Here is a 21768-nt window from a genome sequence, read left to right on the forward strand (position 1 = left end):
AAAATAATAATTAGGAACTATTTTGCCCAACTGTATGCCAATAAATTTGACAATCTTAGTGAAATGGATAAATATTTACAAAAATATAAATTGCCCAGATTAACAGAAGAGAAAATAAAGTACTTAAATAACCCCATCTCAGAAATAGAAATTGAATGAGCCATTGATGAGCTCCCTATGATAAAATCTCCAGGGCCAGATGGATTTACAAGCAAATTCTATCAAACATTTAAAGAACAATTAATTCCAATACTATATAGACTATTTGGGAAAATAGGTGAAGAAGGAGTCTTATCAAATTCTTTTTATGATACAAATATGGTGCTGATACATAAACTGGGAAGAGTCAAAACAGAGAAAAAAACCTATAAGGTTTATTGGTCTATAAGACCAATTTCCCTAATGAATATAGAGGCAAAAATTTTAAATAAAACATTAGCAAATAGATTACAGAGACTTATCACAAGAATAATACACTATGACCAGGTAGGATTTATACCAGGAATGCAGAGCTGGTGCCATATTAGGAAAACTATCAGCATAATTGATCGTATCAACAGCAAAACTAACAGAAACCACATGATCATCTCAATAGATGCAGAAAAAGCTTTTGACAAAATACAACACCCATTACTATTAGAAACACTAGAGAGCATAGGAATAAATAGAATCTTTCTTAAAAGAATAAATAGCATCTACCTAAAACCTTCAGTAAGCATCATATGTAATGGGGACAAGCTAGAAGCATTTCCAATAAGATTGGGAATGAAACAGGGATGTCCATTATCACCACTGTTATTCAATATCGTACTGGAAACGTTAGTTTTAGCAATAAGAGAAGAAAAAAAATTGAAGGTATTAGAACAGGCAAAGAAGAAACAAAGCTATCACTTTGCAGATGAAATGATGATATTCTTAGGGAATCTAGAGAATCAAGTAAAAAAACTACTTAAAATAATAAACAATTTTAGCAAATTTGCAGTCTATAAAATAAACCCACATAAATTATCAGCATTTCTATATGTTACCAACAAAGCCCAACAGCAAGCGATAGAAAGAGAAATTCCATTTAAACTTACTGTAGACATTATAAAATATTTAGGAGTCTACCTCCCAAAACAAACCCAGGAACTCTATGAACACAATTATGAAACACTTTTCACACAAATAAAGTCAGATCTCACTGGAAAAACATCAGTTGGGTAGGCTGAGCTAATATAATAAAAATGACAATTCTACCTAGCTAATTTACTTATTCAGTGCCATACTAATTAAACTATTAAAAATTATATTATAGAGTTAGAAAAAATAATAACAAGATTCATTTGGAATAACAAAAGGTCCAGAATTTCAAGGGAATTAGTGAAAAGAAATGCAGGGGAAGGTGGCCTAGCCATTCCAGATCTTAAATTGTATTATAAAGCAGCAATCATCAAAACTGCATGGTACTAGGGGCAGCTAGGTGGCACAGTGGATAGAGTACCGGCCCTGAAGTCAGGAGTACCTGAGTTCAAATCCAGCCTCAGACCAAACACTTGACACTTACTAGCTGTGTGGCCCTGGGCAAGTCACTTAACCACAAATGCCTAAAAACAACAACAACAACAAAACAAAAAACTTTATGGTACTGGCTAAAAACAGAGTGGTAGATCAGTGGAATAGGTTAAGTATGCAAGACACAGTAGTCAATGACTATAGTAATCTATTATTTGATAAACCCAAAGACCTCAGCTTCTGGGATAAGAACCACTCTTTGAAAAAACTAGTGGGAAAACTGGAAAAGAGCATGGCAGAAACCAGGCATAGACCCAAATCTCACACCATATGCCAAAATAAAGTCAAAATGGGTTCATGATTTAGATATAAAGGCTGGTAGTATAAGCAAACTGGGAGAGCAAGGAATAGTTTACCTATCAGATTTATGGAGAACAGAAGAATTCATGACCAAATAGGAGATAGAGAACATTACAAAATTCAAAATGGACAACTTTGATTATATTAAATTGAAAAGATTTTGCACAAACAAAGCCAATGCAACCCAAGTTAGAAGGAAAGTAGAAAATTGGGAAAGAATTTTTACAACTAGTCTCTCTGACAAGGGCCTCATTTCTAAAATATATAGAGAATTAAGTCAAATTTATAAGAATACAAGTCATTCTCCAGTTGATAAATGGTCAAAGGATATGAACAGGAAGTTCTCAGGTGAAGAAATTAAAGCCATCTATAGTCATATGAAAAAATGCTCTAAATCTCTATTGATCAGAGAAACGTAAATCAAAACAACTCTGAGGTACCACATCACATCTATCAGATGGGCAACATGACAAAACAGAAAATGATAAATTTTGGAGAAGATGTGGGAAAATTGGAACACTAATGCATTGTTGGTGGAGTTATGAAATGATCCAGCCATTTTGGAGAGCAATTTGGAACCATGCTCAAAGGGCTATAAAAATGTGCATACCCTTTGACCCGGCAATAGCACTTCTAGGGCTATATCCCAGAGAGATCATACAAATGGGAAAAGGACCCACATGTACAAAAATATTTATAGCAGCTCTTTTTGTGGTGGCAAAGAATCAGAAATTGAGAGGATGCCCATGTATTGGGGAATGGCTGAACAAGTTGTGGTATATGAATGTAATGGAATACTATTGTGCTATAAGAAATGATGAACAGGATGACTTCAGAAAAACCTGAAAAGACTTGTATGGTCTGATGCTGAGTGAAGTGAGCAGAACCAGGAGAACGTTGTACATAGTAGCAGCCACATTTTATGATGACTAATATTGATAGACTTAACCCTTCTCAGGAATACAAGGATCTAAGACATCTCCAAAGGCCTCATGATGGAAAATGCTATCCACATCCAAAAAAAGAACTACGGAGTTTGAATGCCAATCGAAGCATGCTATTTGCTATTTTTTTTCTTCTGTTGTGTTTTGTTTCCTCTTTCTGGTGGTTCCTCCTTTTGGTTCTAATTCTTACTTGCAACATCACTAATGTGAAAATATATTTACTAGGAATGCATATGTATAGCCTATATCAGATTGCACACCGACTTGAGGAGGGAGGTGAGGAGGTAGGGGGAGAAAAATTTAAAACCAAAAAGCTTATGGAAGTGATTGTTGATAATTCAAAATAAATTAATTTTAAAAAAAGACAAAAAAAAATAGCAAGACCCTTAAAGGACAGGAGAGGCAAGGAAAGACAGCTAAACTTGTTGAGTTTTTGCTGGGGCAGCAGGACTCTGGTCTCATTTTCAGAATGATGTGGATTTGCTCTCCTTGGTGTATATCAGAGTTCTCAGATTTGTAGCCAAAGGCCCAACTCTTTGTCCATTTACAGATCAATCCATCTATCCATCCATCTATCTATCTGTCTATCTATCTATCTATCTATCTATCTATCTATCTATCTACCTATCTATCTATCTATATCTATCTATCTGTGTTTGCTTGCCTTTCTGTTATCTATCTAAAGATAGATAGATGGTCATTGAATAAAGTTATCTCTATTATTATATCTTTCAATGAATTAGGACCAATTTTGATTATGGAAAGGAGACTCCTTATTGAAAGAGAACCTTTGGAAGGTGGTATTGTACTCTACTGTATCGAGAGTTTTCTTTTCAGTCAGAAAACAATAAGAATAATGGGATCTTGTATTCTCAACCTCTTTCAGCCAATTGTATGTGGTCTAATTTGGAGTATTACTTGCGAAATACTGCTCATTTCCTACCAATAACCTCAAAAAGCATGCCCTTGATGCATGTGGAAATTATTCTTATGATCATTTTATGTAGATGAGGGGAAAGGCAAATAGGTCAGTAGTTGTTGATGTCCTTTTGGTTGCCTTTTTTCAGTTTTAGTTATGCCTATCCAAGCCTTTGTTTTTTTTCTGCTCCCTCAGATACCTGGTGAATTTATCCCTTGACGCCCTCACAACTGTGTCACCTCTAGCACAGATGTCCTTTAGGTATACGATCACCATGAAAAGAATCATAGCTTATATGCAGACATAGGATTGTAGAACCACAGATCTAGAGTTGGAAGGGACAGCAGAGACCGCCCAACTCTTTCATTATATGAAGACACTGAGACCTGGGAAGGTAAAGTAACTTGACCCAAGACACAGGAGATGAAGAGGTAAAGAAAATCTAAAAAGAATTTGATAGCATCCTCCAAATGAAATCCACATATATTCTGATCCTTGGTAACTTTGAAGCAAAAGTGGAAATAGGTGAAGATGATGAGAAATATATGAAAAATGTCAATCAGGAATAAAAGATGAAAAGCCAAAGACTCGTAACCTAGAAGTTATGAGGTTATATACCAGGAATACTTTCTTCAAGAACAAAATGAGTTGGCAGTGGATGTGGTGAGTACCAAATAGCATCACAAAAAATGGATTGATTATATTTTAACAGATAGGAAATGAATCCTTACTGATGTGGGAGTTATTCCTGAATCAACTATGTCTAGTCAGACTAAAGATTTGTTAGAGCAAAAAAGAATCAAAATTAATACAAAGCTAGAGGGGCAGCTAGATGGCACAATAGATAGGATGCCAGCCCTGGAATCAGGAGGACCTGAATTCAAATCTGGCCTCAGACACTTATTAGCTGTGTGCCCTTGGGCAGGTCACCTAACCCTGTTTGCCTCAGTTTCCTCATGTGTAAAATGAGCTGGAGAAGGAAATAGCAAACCACTCCAGTGTCTTTGCCAAGAAAACCCCCAGTGGGGTCTTAGAGAGCCTGACACAACTGAAATGACTCAACAACGCAAAACTAGAAGAAAGAAAAATGAGAAAGTTTTAGAGTACAATGAGAACAACTTGTAAGGACACAAGATTTGTGGGAGGCAGACTATCCTGCCAGCCATGCCAATTCTAAGGCTAAACATAAGGGAGCTGCTCTGTTCTGCCCTGAAGGGCCAATTATAAGGACGCAGACCCTCTGAGACAATACTGAGATACCGAAGAAAGAGGGGCCCATGCCAGTTTGGTTGTATAATAGATTCATCAGGGTTTGTTAGGTTAATTATGTTGTTGGGGGAGTTTACTCATGAGACTCAGTCCTTAGCAGCAAGAGGAAAGAATGGTGTGATAGATTCCTGCACCAAGCCCAGGCCAGATCAAGTATTATATAGAAACAAAACAAAGAAAGCACAGTGTCAGGGATGGCCCAGAGTCACATGCAAGTGTTCCCATGGGATAGTTCAAATTCTTTCGCTGTTTACATTTACTCCAGGTAGTTTACATTCTCTGGGAGACTCGAGGTCACATTCCTAGGCACTGGCCTATTCCTATACACAATTCTATCCTGATCTAGGTGTTACTAATGATGAAAAAATGTAATATGGACAGAAGAATGAATATAAACACAGACTAAAATAATTTTATAGGATACTTAACCAATGTAAATCAATTGCCATGAAAAGGAGGCAAAAAAGAACCTAAAATGTATTAGTGAGCAAATACTTTACTTACTTGCTAATTCGGTTCTTTTCTCATCTTTGCTTTCTTTTGTGTTGTTTTTAACCTTCTTTCATAAGCATAGTCATAGCTGTTATGTTAGAAAGCAAGTGTGGTGGCTTTTTTGTCCTTTTTCTGGGAGGGAAGTTTATTAGACCATCTTTTCAGATATTTTTCTTTTTTCTTCTGTTTGTTGTTCTCCTTCCATTTTCATCCTTAAATGCCCTTGGGATGACTTTGCTTGGTTGACTGTCTTGTCAAGCTTTTTAAAAACTGGTTTTACATTCCCCTGCTTCTCCCTGTTTCATGGGGAAAATGCTACTCATAATCTTCCATTATCCTTTTGTATAGGATTTTATGAACAAGTTTTTGTTCTAAACTGATTTTGTGATTGACTCCCATATTTCTCCACTTGGCAAGTAAATGAAATGTTTGCTGACTAAGGCCCTTTATCATTGCAGTTGATTTATATCAATTAAACTTCTGAATTAAATTATTATAGTTTGTATCTACATCTTTTCTTCTATCCATATGCTGTTTTTATCATCAATAATTTGTTTGATTAGGTTAGTATGGAATTGATTTTACTTCTGTCTCTCTCTCCCTCTCCCTCCTTCTCTCATCACTTTTTTTAAAATAATAAATTTGTTTATTTATTTATTTTTAGTTTTCAACATTCACTTCCATAACATCACTTTTCTTTCTTCCACCTTTGTACTGATTTTCATCTTTGCTCTAACAAATCAGAGGTGTGACTGTACACAAACAGGTAATTCTGAAATAGCTCTGCCACCAAATAAAGGAGTCATTTCCTGTCTTTTAAAATGCAATAAATTTCTTTTTTTTTGATGCTATACAGTACTAGCCATGTCCTGTGCCTAATGAATCTGCAAGTCTGTAGCCTTTCTCATTCATGATTCATGTTTTCCAACATATTTCTCACCATCTTTCCCTATTTCTACTTTTGCACTGAAGTCATTGAATATCAGAGTATATGTTGATTTAATTTACAGGATCTAATCGAGTTCTCTGTATATTTTCTCTGCGTCTTCATCCTGTGCAACAGATGTTGGTTTGTAAGCTGAAACTGTTTTCATGGTGTTCTTTTTTTGAAAATAATTAAGACTAATGAGAGGATAAAAACTGCTTTGCAAACCTTAATGTGTATATCCATGTGAGCTATTTTTACTATTATTATTATTATTAGCATTGCAATACAGGATAACCAACATATCTTGTAAAATGTTGATTCTTGTTTTGGGGCACACAATTAACTCAACTTTACCAACTCCTTTATTTGCTCCTCCAAGGAGAACCTGTGAGTTATCCTTCCATTTTGCTGCAGTCTTTCATTCACAGCAAAAGGTCAAGATTGATATGATTCCATTGCTCCAATAAGATGTTCTTTCCTTAGTCACTGTACAAAGACTTCATATTCAGAGTACCAATAGCTAAGTTTAAGTTTATATGTGGTCTAGAATCTGTGATTCTTATCACCCTCTGCCACCATCACTGCAGAATGAAGAGACTTCAATAGATCTGAGGATCTTAGGAAGGATAATTAATTAAAATAAGAAGCTACCACGTGGCAGCACCTTGGACCTTGGCTTGCTTTCCACACTCCTTAATTGAATCTGTGATATAAATTTGATCTGGAGGTGCATTTTTTTTTGTGCTTGTCTTAGTTATAGACTCAGATGTCTCGGATGCAAAAATTGCTTACTTCTGAAGGTAGAACAGTGGATAAGAAGTAACTTAAGACAGGTCACTTTGGTAATTGTTAGTCACTCTACTAGCAAATCTAGTGAGGAAGGAGATAAAAACCATTGACTTTAGGACACGTTTGTATTTTCTGTGAATTTGAGCTACTTATGTAAATCCTATTGGCATCGTCATCAATATTCAGAATTGGACATATCATCTTGTAGCTTTTGGAAACCCATCCACTTCTGAAGACTTCTGCCTTTCATCCATAGGTAGGGTTTATTTCTTTCTTCCAAAGAAAGAGTGAGTTATTTTACTTCTATTGTTCAAGTGCCTCAACTAGTAGTCTGTAATGAATGAATATGAAAAATCGTGTATCAAGTGTTTACTAAGTGACAGACATTTTGCTAAGTGCCAGGGATGTGAATATAATCAAGCAAGACAATGCTTATGCTCAAGGCACTAATATTTTAATGGGGCTGAAACAAAAACATGAGGTCGGAAGAGGGGGATTGAGAGTCTGTGAGTCAGCAAGATTTGGAAATGATCTAGGAAGTGATATGATGGCTTAGTTCCTGGCAAGATGAGACAAAAACTCACCTATTAGAATTCTATGGGTAGACTCTGAGTCTTAGTGGTAGGGGGATGAGGAGGATGGCAAAGTAATGTAAAGGGATTGACAATTATTTTCAATTAATCAGTAAACAAATACTTACCAAGGACTCTTACTGAATCTCTGAGTTTTCTTTATCTTTTCTTCTCTCAAAACATATCAGTTCCCTGTTTTTCACTCACCTGCTACCACCATAGTTCAATCCCTTATCATCTCTCACCTGGATTACTATAACAGTCTTCCATTTATCTGTTTACCTAGCTACCTATCTATCTTTAACATTTATTAAAAAATTTTTTTGAGTTCCAAATTCTCTTCCTCCTGCCTTTCCCCCATTCATAGAGAAGGCAAGAATGTGATATCAATTATACATGTGATGGTACACAAAATATATTTTCATATTAGCTATGTTACAAAAAGAAATTAAGAAAAATAAAGTTTAAGAAGTTTGCTTCAATCTGCACCCAGCGTTCATTATTCTCTTCTGGAGGTAGATAGCATTTTCATCATGAGTATTTTGGAATTGTCTTGGATCATTGTTGAGAGAAATTGTTATTTTTTATTAGTTAATAACCAATCATTAAATTAGGATATTCCTCATCCAGAGACCAGTCCCTGTAAGTCATTCAGCCAGTCACTGAAGGACAAGGCTGATAGATGATATTGGTCTAATCACTGGGGTACATGCTCTGAGATCTTTGGTGGGACCCCACCCAACTGGAAGACTTTACTTTTGTTTAGAGCATAAGCAAAATCTAATCTAGGTGAATTCTTGCCCTTAGGAAATAAGTCTATGCCTTTGCAGGCTCCCCATTGTGGTCTAGGGTAACTCAGTTTATGAAAGAGAAAACCAACCAGAGTGGTCTGGGTAGAGGTGGATTCCTCTGTCCAGGTTGCTGGAGGTGGCTGAGTCTCATGATCAAATCACATTCTCAGTAGGAGGAGCTGAAGACTTTTAGCCCACCTCCTCACTAATATGTCCACCCCCTCTTTAATTCATCATTCAGGGGTGATTTTTCATCTGTCAGGGGTACCCCCTCTTCTAAAGGTACTTAAGCATTTGGGGATCTCCATGGTTTTATCTTTGGTTACTGAAACCATTGACCATCAGTTTAATGATTATCAGCTAGCTTAATTAATAAATTGGTTATTAATTATCCAGAAACTGTCTAGGTTTTTCATTCATCTCATTGTCTGGATTAGAGTAGTTAAGTCTTTCACAGTTGATATCATTACAATAATGCAGTGTAATAATCTTCTAATTGATTTCTCAGCCTCTAATCTTTTCCTTTCTATTTACCCTTCACACATATACAAAAATAGTCATCCTAAGGTACAAGTCTTGAGCATTTCCCTGCTCAAAAACCTTCAGTCACTCCCAACTGCCTATAGGATAAAAAACAAAGTCTTTGGTCTGGGATTTCAAGTTGTCTACCACCTGGCTCCTCTCTTTCCAGCCTTCTTTTTTTCATGGTATTCCCCTTCACAATCTCTAAGCTTCCACCAAAGTAGTCTATAGACTGTGTAGCCCACATTCTGCATTTGTATAGGCTCTCTCTTATGCTCGGAATGAACACCTTCCTTCCCCTCATTTTTAAAAAACCTTGCCTTTGGATGTCTGTGTCATCTACTCCCTGAAGCCATCCCTAATTTGTCTGGATCACTTCCCTGCCCTGTTACACTGTACTTTGTGTTATACATGGCTCTCCAGTAAAGTCTACCTCTGATGCACGATGACACAGAGGTTGCCCAGGCTTCTTAGTAGAGTGTTAGCTTGGGCAGGTCCTATTCAATGGCAAAGACTTTTTAGTTCCAGTCTGGTGAAAGACTATGGCTTTGTCCAAATTATCAAAGTCCTTAGAAATTCAGAGAAGTCAAATTGGCCAAAAAAGAAATTGCAAAGCTCCTTTAAGTGGCAGGGTGGTGAATAGAGAGCCTGGAAGGCCTGGCTTCATGTCTCACCTCTCACTCATACTGGGGCTGTGTCACCCTGCGTGAGTCACATAACTCTTAGTATTCTAGACAACTCTGCCTGGCATAGGTAGTGTGAATATCCTCACCTGGGAGTTCCCTATGTCAGTGAAACCCCAGGTCCAGTCCCAGTACCTTTAATGGCCACAAACCTCTCTGGGAAACAAAGGTCCATCTGGTTAATACCAGCATGTAGTACTACTTCATGACAGCAACACACAGAATCTGCCTCTTACTAACTGAAAATTAATATCACACAGAAGGCAGTGGGGAAGTTCATGGTGGGGATGAGCAGAAACATCAAAGACATCAGAGAAACGAATGATGAGAAGACAATATGGATTGGTCATGTGGTGATCAATCAATAATATATTTTTTAAGCACCTATTATGTAGTTACTGGGGACACATACAAAAAAAAATGCCACAACCGCTGCTCTCAAGGAGTTTACTACTACTTGGGGATATGACAGCTGGCAGGAGAAATTGAAGAAGTCCTTCCAACATGTTGGGTGGACCCTTGGGAAGAGATGGACAAGAATCAAATGGGACAGGCAAGTGTGGATGAGTTGCTGTCTCTGTGACTGAAGGGAACAACCAAATGGCTATGATGATACATCCTCTGGGATAACATCTGAGAAGTTTGAGGCTCTACCTTTCTCTAGTTGGGAAGATATCTTAATGCACCCATGAAAAGTTAACAAATACAAGGTGTTACTATAGAGCGTAATTTGTCATTCTGAGGTACAGGTCATTGTTAAACCCATTGTGTTGGGAGGTGGGGGGAAGCAGGAGTGACCAAGCAAGGACAAGCTAAGCTGGTTCCTCAGAGTTAAAACAACAACAACAGCCCAACACCAAGGAATTTGAGAGATTCTCTAGTTCAGCTCTGCTTTCCAGATGAAAAATCTCTAGCCAGCCAGCAAAGTCATAGAGCCCAAGGTCACAGAGCTAGTTAGCAGCAGAAAAGGGACAGTATTTGTCTTTTAAGGCAACACCAATTTTTCCTCCCCAGTGGAATGGTTTCTTCTTGTGTCTTTAGAGTTCTAGTCTCTAGAACTTCCCATCCTTCCTGGACTGACTTCCTCTGTAGAATTTTAGGTCATTGGATGCTACCTATCTTTCCTCTGAATGCTTCGACATCTGCTTTCTCAAAATAGACAGATATCCTGGAAAGACTTATTTTCTTTTTACTCCTTGTTCATAGTTTTCCAATGTGGGCAGATTTTGAAACTCTATAGGGAGCAGGTTGGGGTAGGAGGTGGTGGGATGAAGATTGACAGGTAGGGAGTGGGGTGTGTGCATCTATAGATAAAATGTGAATCCTTCTGGTGGGGTACATAAGATCATGGGATTGAAAGCAGCAAAAGAGGGAAGGAGGAAGAGAACAAGAATTTATGAAGCACCTATTCTGTGCCAGGCACTGTGCTAACATTTACAAAGATTAGCTCCTATGATCCTCATGACAACCCTGTGATGTAGGTGCTATGTCCCCCATTTTACAGTTGGAGAAACTGAGATAGACAGAGGGACTTGCCCAAGGTCACAAAACTAAGAAGCGTCTGAGTCAGAATTTGAACTCAGGTCTTCCTGACTCCGGGCTCTGTGGGCTTATCTACTGTGCTATCAAGCTGGCTAGGGACCTTCAAGATAACTGAGGCCAACCCCCTTATTTTAAAGGTGAGGCCCAGAGACAGAAAGTGACTTGCTCAAAATGGCAAAAGTAGTAAGTAGCAAAACTTGGATTTGAACAAAGATTTTCTGACCTCTAATCCAATGATCTCATGGCTATATAACTAGGTCCCAATTAATGGGAATAATGTATCTTTTGAAGTGGTCACAGGTATTGGAATTTGCACTATTTGAGGTTATGATGATGTAAAATATGGTCATTGGTTCCAGCCCAATAGAAATCTGGAGTGTGGATTTAAATAATGTGACCTCTTCAGGGGATTCATCATTAGCCCTAATTGTTAATCTAGCTATATAATGCTGGGAGAGGCCAAGGATCATATAGATAAGAATTAGCCTTTCCCCCTTAGGCATTGAATCAGAAGTCTGAAACAAGATTACTCTGCTCTTGTTTTTTTAATTTTTAATTTTGATTTTTAAAATTTTCTTTTTCTTCCCCAATGATCTCTGTTCCTTTCCTCCCATACTCTCATTTCATCCTTCCTCACTTCCTCCCCTTCATGGGTCCTTAACATCGCTAGTATTCTCCATGACAAATGCAATTCAAGAAAACAAACATTTATTAAGTACCTACTGTGTGTACAGAGCCCTATGCTAGGCACTGGGTGAGACAGTAAAGTTTAAATTCCTAGATATGAAGTTGACATTCTAGTAGGCTGATAAGATCCATATACAGATCATCATACCAAGTATATTAGAAATAGCTAATACAAAGTGCCAGGGGGGAAAATCATGGACTTTATCTTCAAGGTAACTTCTGATTTGGGTTTTAAAGGACAGGTAGGAATTTAATGGGCAAAGTAGGGGAGAAAGAACAAGGGATGGAGAAGAGCTTTGGTGGTTTGGGTGGATGATGAGGTATCTGGAGGAGGATACTATTGTTGCAGGCTGAGAAGTTAAGAGGTTGTGTGACCCCTCAAAGACCGAAGTACATGATGGGTTGTCTGGAATGAATTCACTGACTCAAGCATTCTTAAGTCAAGGTGGCAAAGTTTATTGTTACGCTTTTCAGCGGGCAAAGATTCTTAAGGATTCCTGCAACCTTAGAGAGGTACAGTTATATATATATAGGATATATAGATATAGGATAAAATACAATAAAACATGTGCCAAAATATGCTAACTAGGGGATTCAGGGTGGGATTAGGGAGTGGTTAAGGAGCAGTCAGTTTTTAAAGGAACATGCACTTCTTGTATCTATTTTGCAGGCATTTTACCCAGAGTTCACTAGGAAAAGCCCACAAGAGGGGCCCATATGGAGGTGTGGTTTTAGGCCTGCTACTTCACTAAGTCAACCAGAGTTCAGGGTAACTGAGAGTTGTCCAGTCTGCCACCAATCAATGTCTTGTTTGACAAGATAGATGTAGGGAGTTACACATACGTCTTAAGTCTAGAATACAATTAATGAGGAGCCCAGGATGTAGATAATGAGGTAGGGCGGTAGTATGTCTTTATGACCCAGTGCAAAGCTAGTTTAAACTAATAAATCCTTCAGGTGCTGTTTGGAACTGCACCAGGGAGAGAGATAAGGGTCTTGCTGGGGCCCACTCATGGGTAATTGCTAGGCACAGAGTACTTGGGCTGGGGAGAAACTGTCAGGGACAGTGTTTCTGAGGCTAGAGAGAAATTGGAGTCCAAGTACAAGCACCCAAGCATAAGCACCCAAGCACCCCATCACTATGACCCAAAGCTCAGGCTCCCCCATGGCTGGGATTATAGTCATTGGCCACCAAAACTTGGCCACTACAGGATCTTGCACAGAGTGACATGATCATATCTACGTATAAGAAAGATTTGCCTAGCAGTAATATGCAGGGTAGACTGGAGGTCTGAGAAGGGAGAGAGAGAAGCTTGTTAGGAGGAGATGACGGGAGTCCAGATTGCAGTCTGTGAGCATTGTACTTAGCAGCAATTTAGGACAATCAGTGACTGAGGGCCACTTGAGCTCCGAGTAGGAGGTATTAGGAGGGGAGCAGAGCCTATTTCAGGACAAATGTGCATTTTCGTAAGTCTTCCTGCCTTCTCTGAAGCCCTGTGATACGTAGTTACTTACTTTGTTAGTTACTAACATCAATGTCATGTTAGTTTATCACTGCTGTGCCCCCTTTGTTCATAGCACATCTGTAATTAGGAAGCCGTTGGGGCTCGGCTTAGGACATCAGCCTCGAGGTGGTTCACTTCTTCCCCATGGCAGCGATCTTGGCTGTGTCCCTGAACCTCTCTGAGAAGACTCTCCTGGCACTTTGTAACATGCCGCTGGCCTGCGGAATGCAATGGATCTCTTTCCTTGGCCCACCCCCAGTGACTACACTGTAGGATGGCACTCTGTTCTTTAACAGAGCTCTACCTTCACGGTCCCTGTGTTCCTTGTGACCCACTAGCTCAGTTACCCCTCCATCCATGGTTCCACTGCCAGGAAGCTCCTGTCTTGGCTGCCTTCCATCCTTTGGGTGCCCAGATGAATATATCTGAGGGACTGTCATCCTCCTTGAGCTGGACAGTCCTCTGCACCAGCCCTGCCACTTCCCCCATTCCACTCTTCTCGTGGTCCCAGATGTGCCACCCCTTACCCTTCTCTTCTGATACTCTGCGTCACCACTGGCCGTGGCTACCCTACCAGCTCTCACCACAGAGATTTCTAGTTATAACTCTAAGTTCAGGCTTTTTTGCATAGCTGGGTGATAAAAATGCACTTCCACTAAGAAAGTTTCCCAAAGGCTTAAGCCATTACTAAGAGAAATTGAGCTTTATTTTAGCTTTTAAACCTCCTAAAGATGAGACCATAGGATCAGAGCTCTTGTGCTGATGGGGACATCAAAGATTCATCTCTTTCAACCCCTATCTCCCTCCACTCTTCCCCCCCCCTTTTTTTTAAAGATGAGAGAACTGAGGCCCAGAGACATGAAGTGATTTGCATAAGCTCACATAGGTAACACATGGCCTAAACCTTCTAATTCTAAATCTTTGCACTGAATGGTGGTGCCTGGAGGAGGCTTTTTGTAAGATATATGGAAAAGTGAACTTCTGAGGAATCTGCATCAATTTTTCCTTATACTCCCAGATTTCTTGTTCTCTTCCTTCAGAGTGAGGCCCTTATGACACATCTCACTTCTTTTCATTAGGGTTCTTTGAGCCAGTTTTTCCTGGAGCAGCTGCCTCTTTTGGTTTTCTGGCTGAACCTTGGGTTTCAGTTTTCTTTGTATAATGGAAAGCCTGTCCAATGAGGGCCCAGTCTGAGAGCATTCTGCAAATTTGCCCTTCCTGGTGGGTTATATGCAGCATCCCTTGCCTGGTTCCAACTCTAAATATGGAGGCATGGTGAGCCCCTTTATGGCCATGAACGACTGGACTAGGGATAGGATTGGTGCTATATGAAGAGGAATTTTCTGGTTGGCTGAAGAGCCAAAACTGAATTTGAATACAAAAGAATCTACACACTTCTTTGTTGGACTTCTTGTGATTTTTTTTTCTTCCTTGAAGTTATACAAGTAAGAACTGGTGTGAGCCACTGGGCAGCAGGAAGAGCACCTGGCACTGTCCTCCTGCCCCCAGCTGCCATGTATCCCTGAGTACATGGTGATTGCTTTTTCTGTGTATCCATTCTTTCTTGATCTTAGGTGAATGAGTATCCAGCAATGGAATTGACCAGGTTATGACACTGTTAGCTTTGAAAGGTTGGAGGAGCCATCAAAGGTCTCCTTGGCAAACAGAACTGATAGCAGAGACCACAGGTTCTGGTGGCAGCAGCTGTCAGGTCCAGTGAGGAGTCGGTTCAGTGGCCAAGTGACCTGCTTGACTGAACCTGGCAGTCTGATTGACCTGTCAGCTGAAACACTAATCCTAAAAAGAGCCAGCCCAGCTGAGCAAGGGGAGTAACTAGTCTTTGCCAAAGCTTTGCCCCAAAAAGAACTTGGAGGGAACTCCACAAAGGGAGAAAAAGACTTCCATGGCCAGGAATGTTGAGGCAACTCCATGTGTTCCCCACATCTATGCTCCAAGCTATTTCAAGCTTGAACCCATTCTTACCTGGGACCTTGTTTATGCAAGGGGAGAATACTCACCCAGTTTGGAAGAAGTTTTTGTAACTTCTGTCCTTGCTATACCATCCCAATAAATATCCCTTTCAAAAATCTAATTGATCGCAACTGATTTATATAGGGGTGGGGGAGAGAACACATCAGCTGGGGGCGTTCAAGCAAAAGTATTAGAAACGAATCCTGAGGAAGTTATCATTTAGGGACTTATTGGGTGGTGCAAGTGTGAGCTGGGGAAGCATCCCAGAAAGAGTGTTACACTAATTTGTTTGTAAATAAAAGCTTTTATTCAAATCATTAAGACAAACGTGTATTTTTCCCCCAACACCCCTTCTTACCTCTCCTGAAAACCTGTAATGTTCAGAACCCCATGGGCATGGGGTGGTTGGAGGGTCATGAGAGGAAGATGAGATTCGGAGTTAGAAGACTTATTTTCATATGTCATCTCTGCTACTTACTCCATCTTGGACAAATCCCTTTGACTCATTAGGCCTTAGTTTCCCCATTTATAAAATGAAGGGATTGGGCTAAATAATCTCTAAGGTCACTGCCCAGCTCTGGCCTTATGCCCCATTTGGTTGAGAGGTTTTTCATGTGCTGTGTGCCAGTCCTGGCAGAACCGGGGTGGGCCAGGGAGAGGGAGGATGTCCTACAGCTACTCTTCTGGCTGAAATCAGACATGCAGGTAGATAGCTGCCACTGCAGAGAACTTCCAGTTGGTCCTCCACATATGTCACTAGCAAGGCAGACTGTAGCATCAGACAAGGCGTGTCACCTCTCAAGAACTGGGTTGGGCATTGGTCCAAGCCACACACCGGGTTTTGCCCTGACCATTCAAATGGAACATTACAGAAAGAAGGGTCACATGGCTACATTCTTTCCCTCCTCTCCCTTCTCCTCCCTTCTTTCTCCCATCCTTGCCACCACATCCCCCACTGAACACAGATGGGGCAGATGGTAGGGGGGAGGGGGTCTTGGGGCCTGCTTGGAGCAGAGAGAGTATGAAATAACACTGAACAATTTATTCATTGCACAATTCTCTTTCTCATTTTTCCTCCCCTCCTGAGAAAGTTCTAATCTACACTTTATTTAAGCTAAAGAAATACTCCACATGTCTAGACAAAAATGGCCCTGCTCATTCCATTAATATTTCTTAAGTGCCTACTAAATGCAAGGCATTTTGCTAAATAAGAATAATAATATTTCTGTAGCACTTTACACATATTATCTCACAACTCTGTGAGGTGGATGCTATTATTATCTCCATTTTACAGTTGAGCTCTAAAAGGTTGTTACTTTCCTATAGTCACAAAGCTGGCAGGTAGAAGAGAGAGAATTTGAACCCAGTTTTTCCTAACTCCAGGTCTAAGACTGTTCACTACAACACAACACTGACTTTGGAGAATGGGAGAGGGAAGGAGGGAAACCTGGAAGCAAAGTCAATAAGGAGATTTTGCCCTCTCCCCTCCCTTTCTCATAAAACCTTATTTCCATGCCCAGGCCTGTTTATTTGGTTTTTTTTCCTCTGTGTGTGTGTGTGTGTGTGTGTGTGTGTGTTGTGTGTGTGTGTGTGTGTGTGCAGCAGGGCCTCCTTCCTCTTCCCATCTTTTCCCATTTTAGCTTCCTTTTCCTCTGGACCAGTTCCCTCATTCCTCTACCTCCACCTTTGTCTCTCCCAGAAACCTGTGAATTCCAAAGAGCCTCCAGCCTCAGGCAGCTGCCAGGAGTGAGAGCAACAGACAGAGCCTGTGCCATCCTGCATAAGTCTGTGTGTGCCTCCCCCAACTCTCTGTGTGCGTGTGTGCATCATCTGTAAGAGCTCCCCTCTCTCCCCCCTCCCCTCCACCTCCCTTTCCTTTTCTTTTCATGAGATTCAGAGCTAGGAGAGAAGCGGGAGCAGCATGTCGCTGCAGTTCTAATCTAGAGGCTCTTGTGGTCAGGCTGGCTGCCCCTCGGCTTTCCAATGTATCAAGAGGCAGCAGACTCTGTCATTCAGGGCCTCATTGAGCCATGCCCACACGGAGCCCGTCCCAGCTGTGTTTCTCCTGCCGTTCTGACCACCGCCAGACAGGTAAGGAAGGCATGGCAGCTAGCATTACAGGGAGTCAGCCCCTCCGATCCAGCCAAGGCTCAGAAAGGGCAGGGCTGCAGGACCCTCCCCCGCCATGCTCCCTCTTCCCCCCCAAGTCCTCAGCATCTCTGACCACCCTTCAGCAGCTGACCCTCAACACTGAGCCTGGCTAAGAACAGCAAGCCGGTTCAAGGGTGGGAAGGCTCTGCTGGTCTGGCCTCTGCTGGAACCCTCATCAATCTCATGAAGCTGCTTCTGTCAAGAGTCTGAGGGCTGTGCCCACTCTTCTTAATTAGCAGTCTCTAAGCTGCACATTGTCTCATCTTTACCTTCTTCCCTGTATCAAGTGAAACTCTCCAGATTCCCAGATGCCAGGTTTCTGTTCCTAGGATCTCTCTCTCTCTCTCTCTCTCTCTCTCTCTCTCTCTCTCTCTCTCTCTCTCTCTCTCTCTCTCTCTCTCTCTCTCTCTCTCTCTCTCTCTCTCTCTCTCCCCCTCCCTCCTTCCCTCTCTTTCTGTCCCCCTTCCCCATTGGTGCCGATCCCTTCACACTGTTACCATAATAATTTCAGCCTGCTATCTTAAGGTATGACATCTTCACTCTGTTTTCAATTTCATTCATTCATTCATTCATTCATTCATTCATTCATTCATTCATTCATTTTGTTGTTGTTTTAGCTGGGTTATATGCAAATTGGATTTGCTTTGCTTTTAGTTGAGTTGCAGGTCAGGTGATAAATGCTGCCACCCGTGGGCTCAAATTTACAAAGGGTGAGAGTGAGATAAAAATATGTGGGAGATGGCAGGTTCTAAACGCTATGCTTGGCACTGTCTGAATGGGTCCTTCCCGAGGTATTTCTTCTAGGGCTGCCTAATGTGTGACTTTCTTTAGAAGCAGCTCACTCTCCTTGCTGTATAATTTGACACAATCTATTTTATCAGGCACTCTGTAATAAACCCCCTGTGTGGTCCTGGCCTCTGGGAGCTTAGAGTCAAATGAAACAGCATGGAAAGCCCAGGCCATCCTCCCTTTGGGTTATTTTTGGCTAGTTTGTTCTTGTAGCCTTGGAAAACTTCAAGGTTTCCTTGGAGTGTACAGGAGGCTCTGGAAAGTGGAGGAGGAAGAAAGCTGCTATTATGAGAGAATGAGTGCTTTTAAAAAGTTGCAAGGGTTTTTTTTTTAAAGCAAAGTGGCATTATTATTGTTTTTATTATTGTTGTTATCATGATTATTTCTGGGGCTATAGCTTCACAATCAATGAAGAAGGTATTTAATGAATGCCTGCTGTGTGCTCAGCTGGCTTTCTGGGAGAAGTCTGGGTTGGGAAACAGTGGAGAGATACGTAGTTCTGTATTTGGTTTTTCACAATGTAGCCAGATTGAGGCAGGCTGGAAGCTGTGCTACTCTGCTGGGACAGGCCCTGGACTGTAAGATTCTTTTGGCATCCCTCTGATGCCACATATCATTCAGGATACAAATACTAATTCTTCATTAAGTCCAGTTATCCTTGTTTTCTCAGTCCAGTTGAATAAAACATGTTGTGAATGAGATTTGTTTCCATATGAGCCAGTCAACTCTAAACAGAGGAAAACTATTCCTGACCATCCACATGGAATGGATTGCTTCCATAACCCTGAGCAGCAGCAGCCTCATAAATGTGAGAGAACCCAGTTACAAGGTCTGGGTGGGATGAGAGGCTGTGGATGGCTTAACATGGTCCATTTCTTCTCTGACATTTTAATAGATTTGCCATTTTGTTGATGTGATATGCCACCTCTCCCCATAACTTTGCAGATCACAACCTAATTCTTTTCCACCCTGTATAACTTTTGTCCATTTCTTTGGTAAAAAGGGGGTTGACCCAATGTGATAGAGACTTTCCTCTGGTTCTCTTGACATTTTCATGAGTGCAATATATAGACTTTTCTTTAGTTATCTCTTGTTCCCATTATGAGACTGTTCCACTTTTTTCCTGCCAGTCATACATTTGTCTTATGACACCCTTTCTGCCACTTCTATTGAGTAATTCTTCATTGGCTATGTTGTGGACTGCTCATGCCCAACATGTGCCTTTTCATTGCTTGTTGGGTGAATCTTCAACTTTAATTACTCAGAGATAGTTGTCTTCCATGACTTGCAGACTTACAGAATGAATATTATTCTTAAAAAGAGGGGCCTTTGTCTGAGGGAGAAGATGGAGATCAGTAAAAGCACTGTACTATATCCCAAAGTCAATAACTTGCTTTCTTCCTCCCACTCAGCTTTGGGCTCAGCTCATTGGCCATTTGCAGTTCCTGTCCCAGATTTGTACAGGATGAACCAGCAGTTTTATGGATTGTCTGTCTAATCATATAGCATGCTCTCAGCAGTAGAATTCTTCATCCACTTAATTTTTTAGGTATAGATGGTTAGATCAAACTTTTGAGCCCATCACTATTTCCTGAAACAATAACAACAACTTGAAATTTGTCTTATTGCTGATAAATTGAAGTTGTATACAAAAGTCATCACATTTCATTTTTCTAATTTTGTTGTCTCTTTTTGTTTTCTTTTTGTCTAACCACTTAAAGCCTGACTACCTGCTCCTGATGTGCTTAATTTAGACAAGTTCCTTGGATTTCTCTGTATTGGGCTCCCCATTTCTAAGAATAATTTCTTGGCATCAGAATTTACAAAATGGCTATAAAATACTTTGAGCCCCTTAGGAAAGGGACCCAGAATGATTAGTGTGTCTGAGAAACTGTAGTACTTTTCACAAATAAAATTCAGTGGGAGCTTTTAGCCTTAGGCCTACAGGGGAAAGGGAGGACAGCAGGCCAGTATCAGGCAGAATTTTCTTATCCTCTTCTTCAACAGAGTGCACCCATATAATCCCTCCTCCTGTCCCCAAATGCAGGCATAAGGGCATACTCAGCAAACACAGAATTTCTCAGCCCATGTCTTGGTTCCAGAGGGGACCTGTAAAAAGAGGAAGTTCTAGGGGCAGCTTAGATGGCTCAGTGGATAGAGTGCTGGCCTTGGAGTCAGGAGGACCTGAGTTGAAATCCAGCATCAAACACATGATACTGGCTAGCTGTGTGACCCTGGGCAGTCATTTAACCCCATTGCCTCACCAAAAAAAAAAAAAAAAAAGGAAAAAGAGAAAGTTCTAGTTGGAGGGCTGTCTCCACCATCTCATCTCTAACTCTGCTTCTGCTACCCCAGCCCCTCTAGGTTTGGCTGTTATAGATTTTTCTTTTTGTATAATTCAAGAAGGCTGGTTGCAGTGGGGCGGAGTGGAAATGAAGGAGATGGGGAGGGGGAGTGGGGAGAGGAAGCCTGCAAGTTTCTTGCTGGCTATCATTTATTAAAAAAAGGACTAGAATGAGCTCAACTTACTGGTGGGAGGCTGATAGAGATGGGGGTAAGGTGGAGTTACTGGGTATTATGCTGGGTCTGCTAACCGCAGGCAGCTGTGGACCTCAGCAGTCAATGGCAAAGCATTTATTACTGCTTAAGGAGGGAAAGAGATTCATAACTGGTGCCCTGGCATTGAACGGTGGGAGCAGAAAGTACCTCACTTTTACATCTTTGCCCCAGGCTTTTACCACTGGATCCTGTGGCTTAAGTTTCTGGCAGCATCTCAACCCTACTCCCACAAACCCAAGGCTTTCTGCGGCTTTCATCATCCCTACGGCACCTACTCCGCAGCAATATTGCCCCTTTGCTCCCCACCCCTTCTTCCTTCTGCTCTCCAGGGAATTATGGATGACACAGTAATCTTATTCATTTAGCCTCTAGCTACTTAGGCTCTTTTCTTTTCCTCCTGCTCAGCAAGAACTCACCTGGACATTGGGAAGCTATTTTTCAAAAATTAAAATTAGTGTTAAGGTGGGACTCACACTGAGGAATAGATAGGTACTGGTGGGACTGGGGGAGGTGACCGTCAATGAGCCTTCACTCAGTGCCTACTGTCCCTAGCACAGTGACACCTGGCCAGGAGCTGGGCATACAAAGAAACAAATGAAAAATTCCTTGCGTTCAAGTAGCCCATATTGGAATGAAGGAGAGAGCATGTACACACATGCAAAAGAAATACCAGGTATTTTTTGGAAGGAGGGTTTGTGGGGAGGCACTGGCAGCTGGAGTGGGAGGGGGGAGAAGGGATTAAAAAAAGTGTCAAGTCACAATTGAGCTCATCTTTGAAAGGTGATGGGGGTGGGGGTCTGG

At 40.9% G+C, this 21768-nt stretch overlaps 1 protein-coding gene across 1 annotated transcript in view; it reads left to right on the forward strand.

Annotated features, from left to right (window-relative positions):
• The first annotated feature begins 17333 nt into the window (after positions 1-17333).
• Positions 17334-21768, forward strand: part of RGS8 (regulator of G protein signaling 8) — a 70109-nt gene continuing 65674 nt past the window's right edge. Inside the window, 1 exon segment of the mRNA XM_020984366.2 lies at positions 17334-17559. Within this exon segment, the coding sequence (XP_020840025.1) occupies positions 17452-17559 (108 nt within the window). The 5' untranslated portion in view covers positions 17334-17451.

The sequence above is a fragment of the Phascolarctos cinereus genome, unplaced genomic scaffold, assembly GCF_003287225.1.
Source record: "Phascolarctos cinereus isolate Bilbo 61053 unplaced genomic scaffold, phaCin_HiC Scaffold_5;HRSCAF=322, whole genome shotgun sequence".
Taxonomy (NCBI): Eukaryota; Metazoa; Chordata; class Mammalia; order Diprotodontia; family Phascolarctidae; genus Phascolarctos; species Phascolarctos cinereus.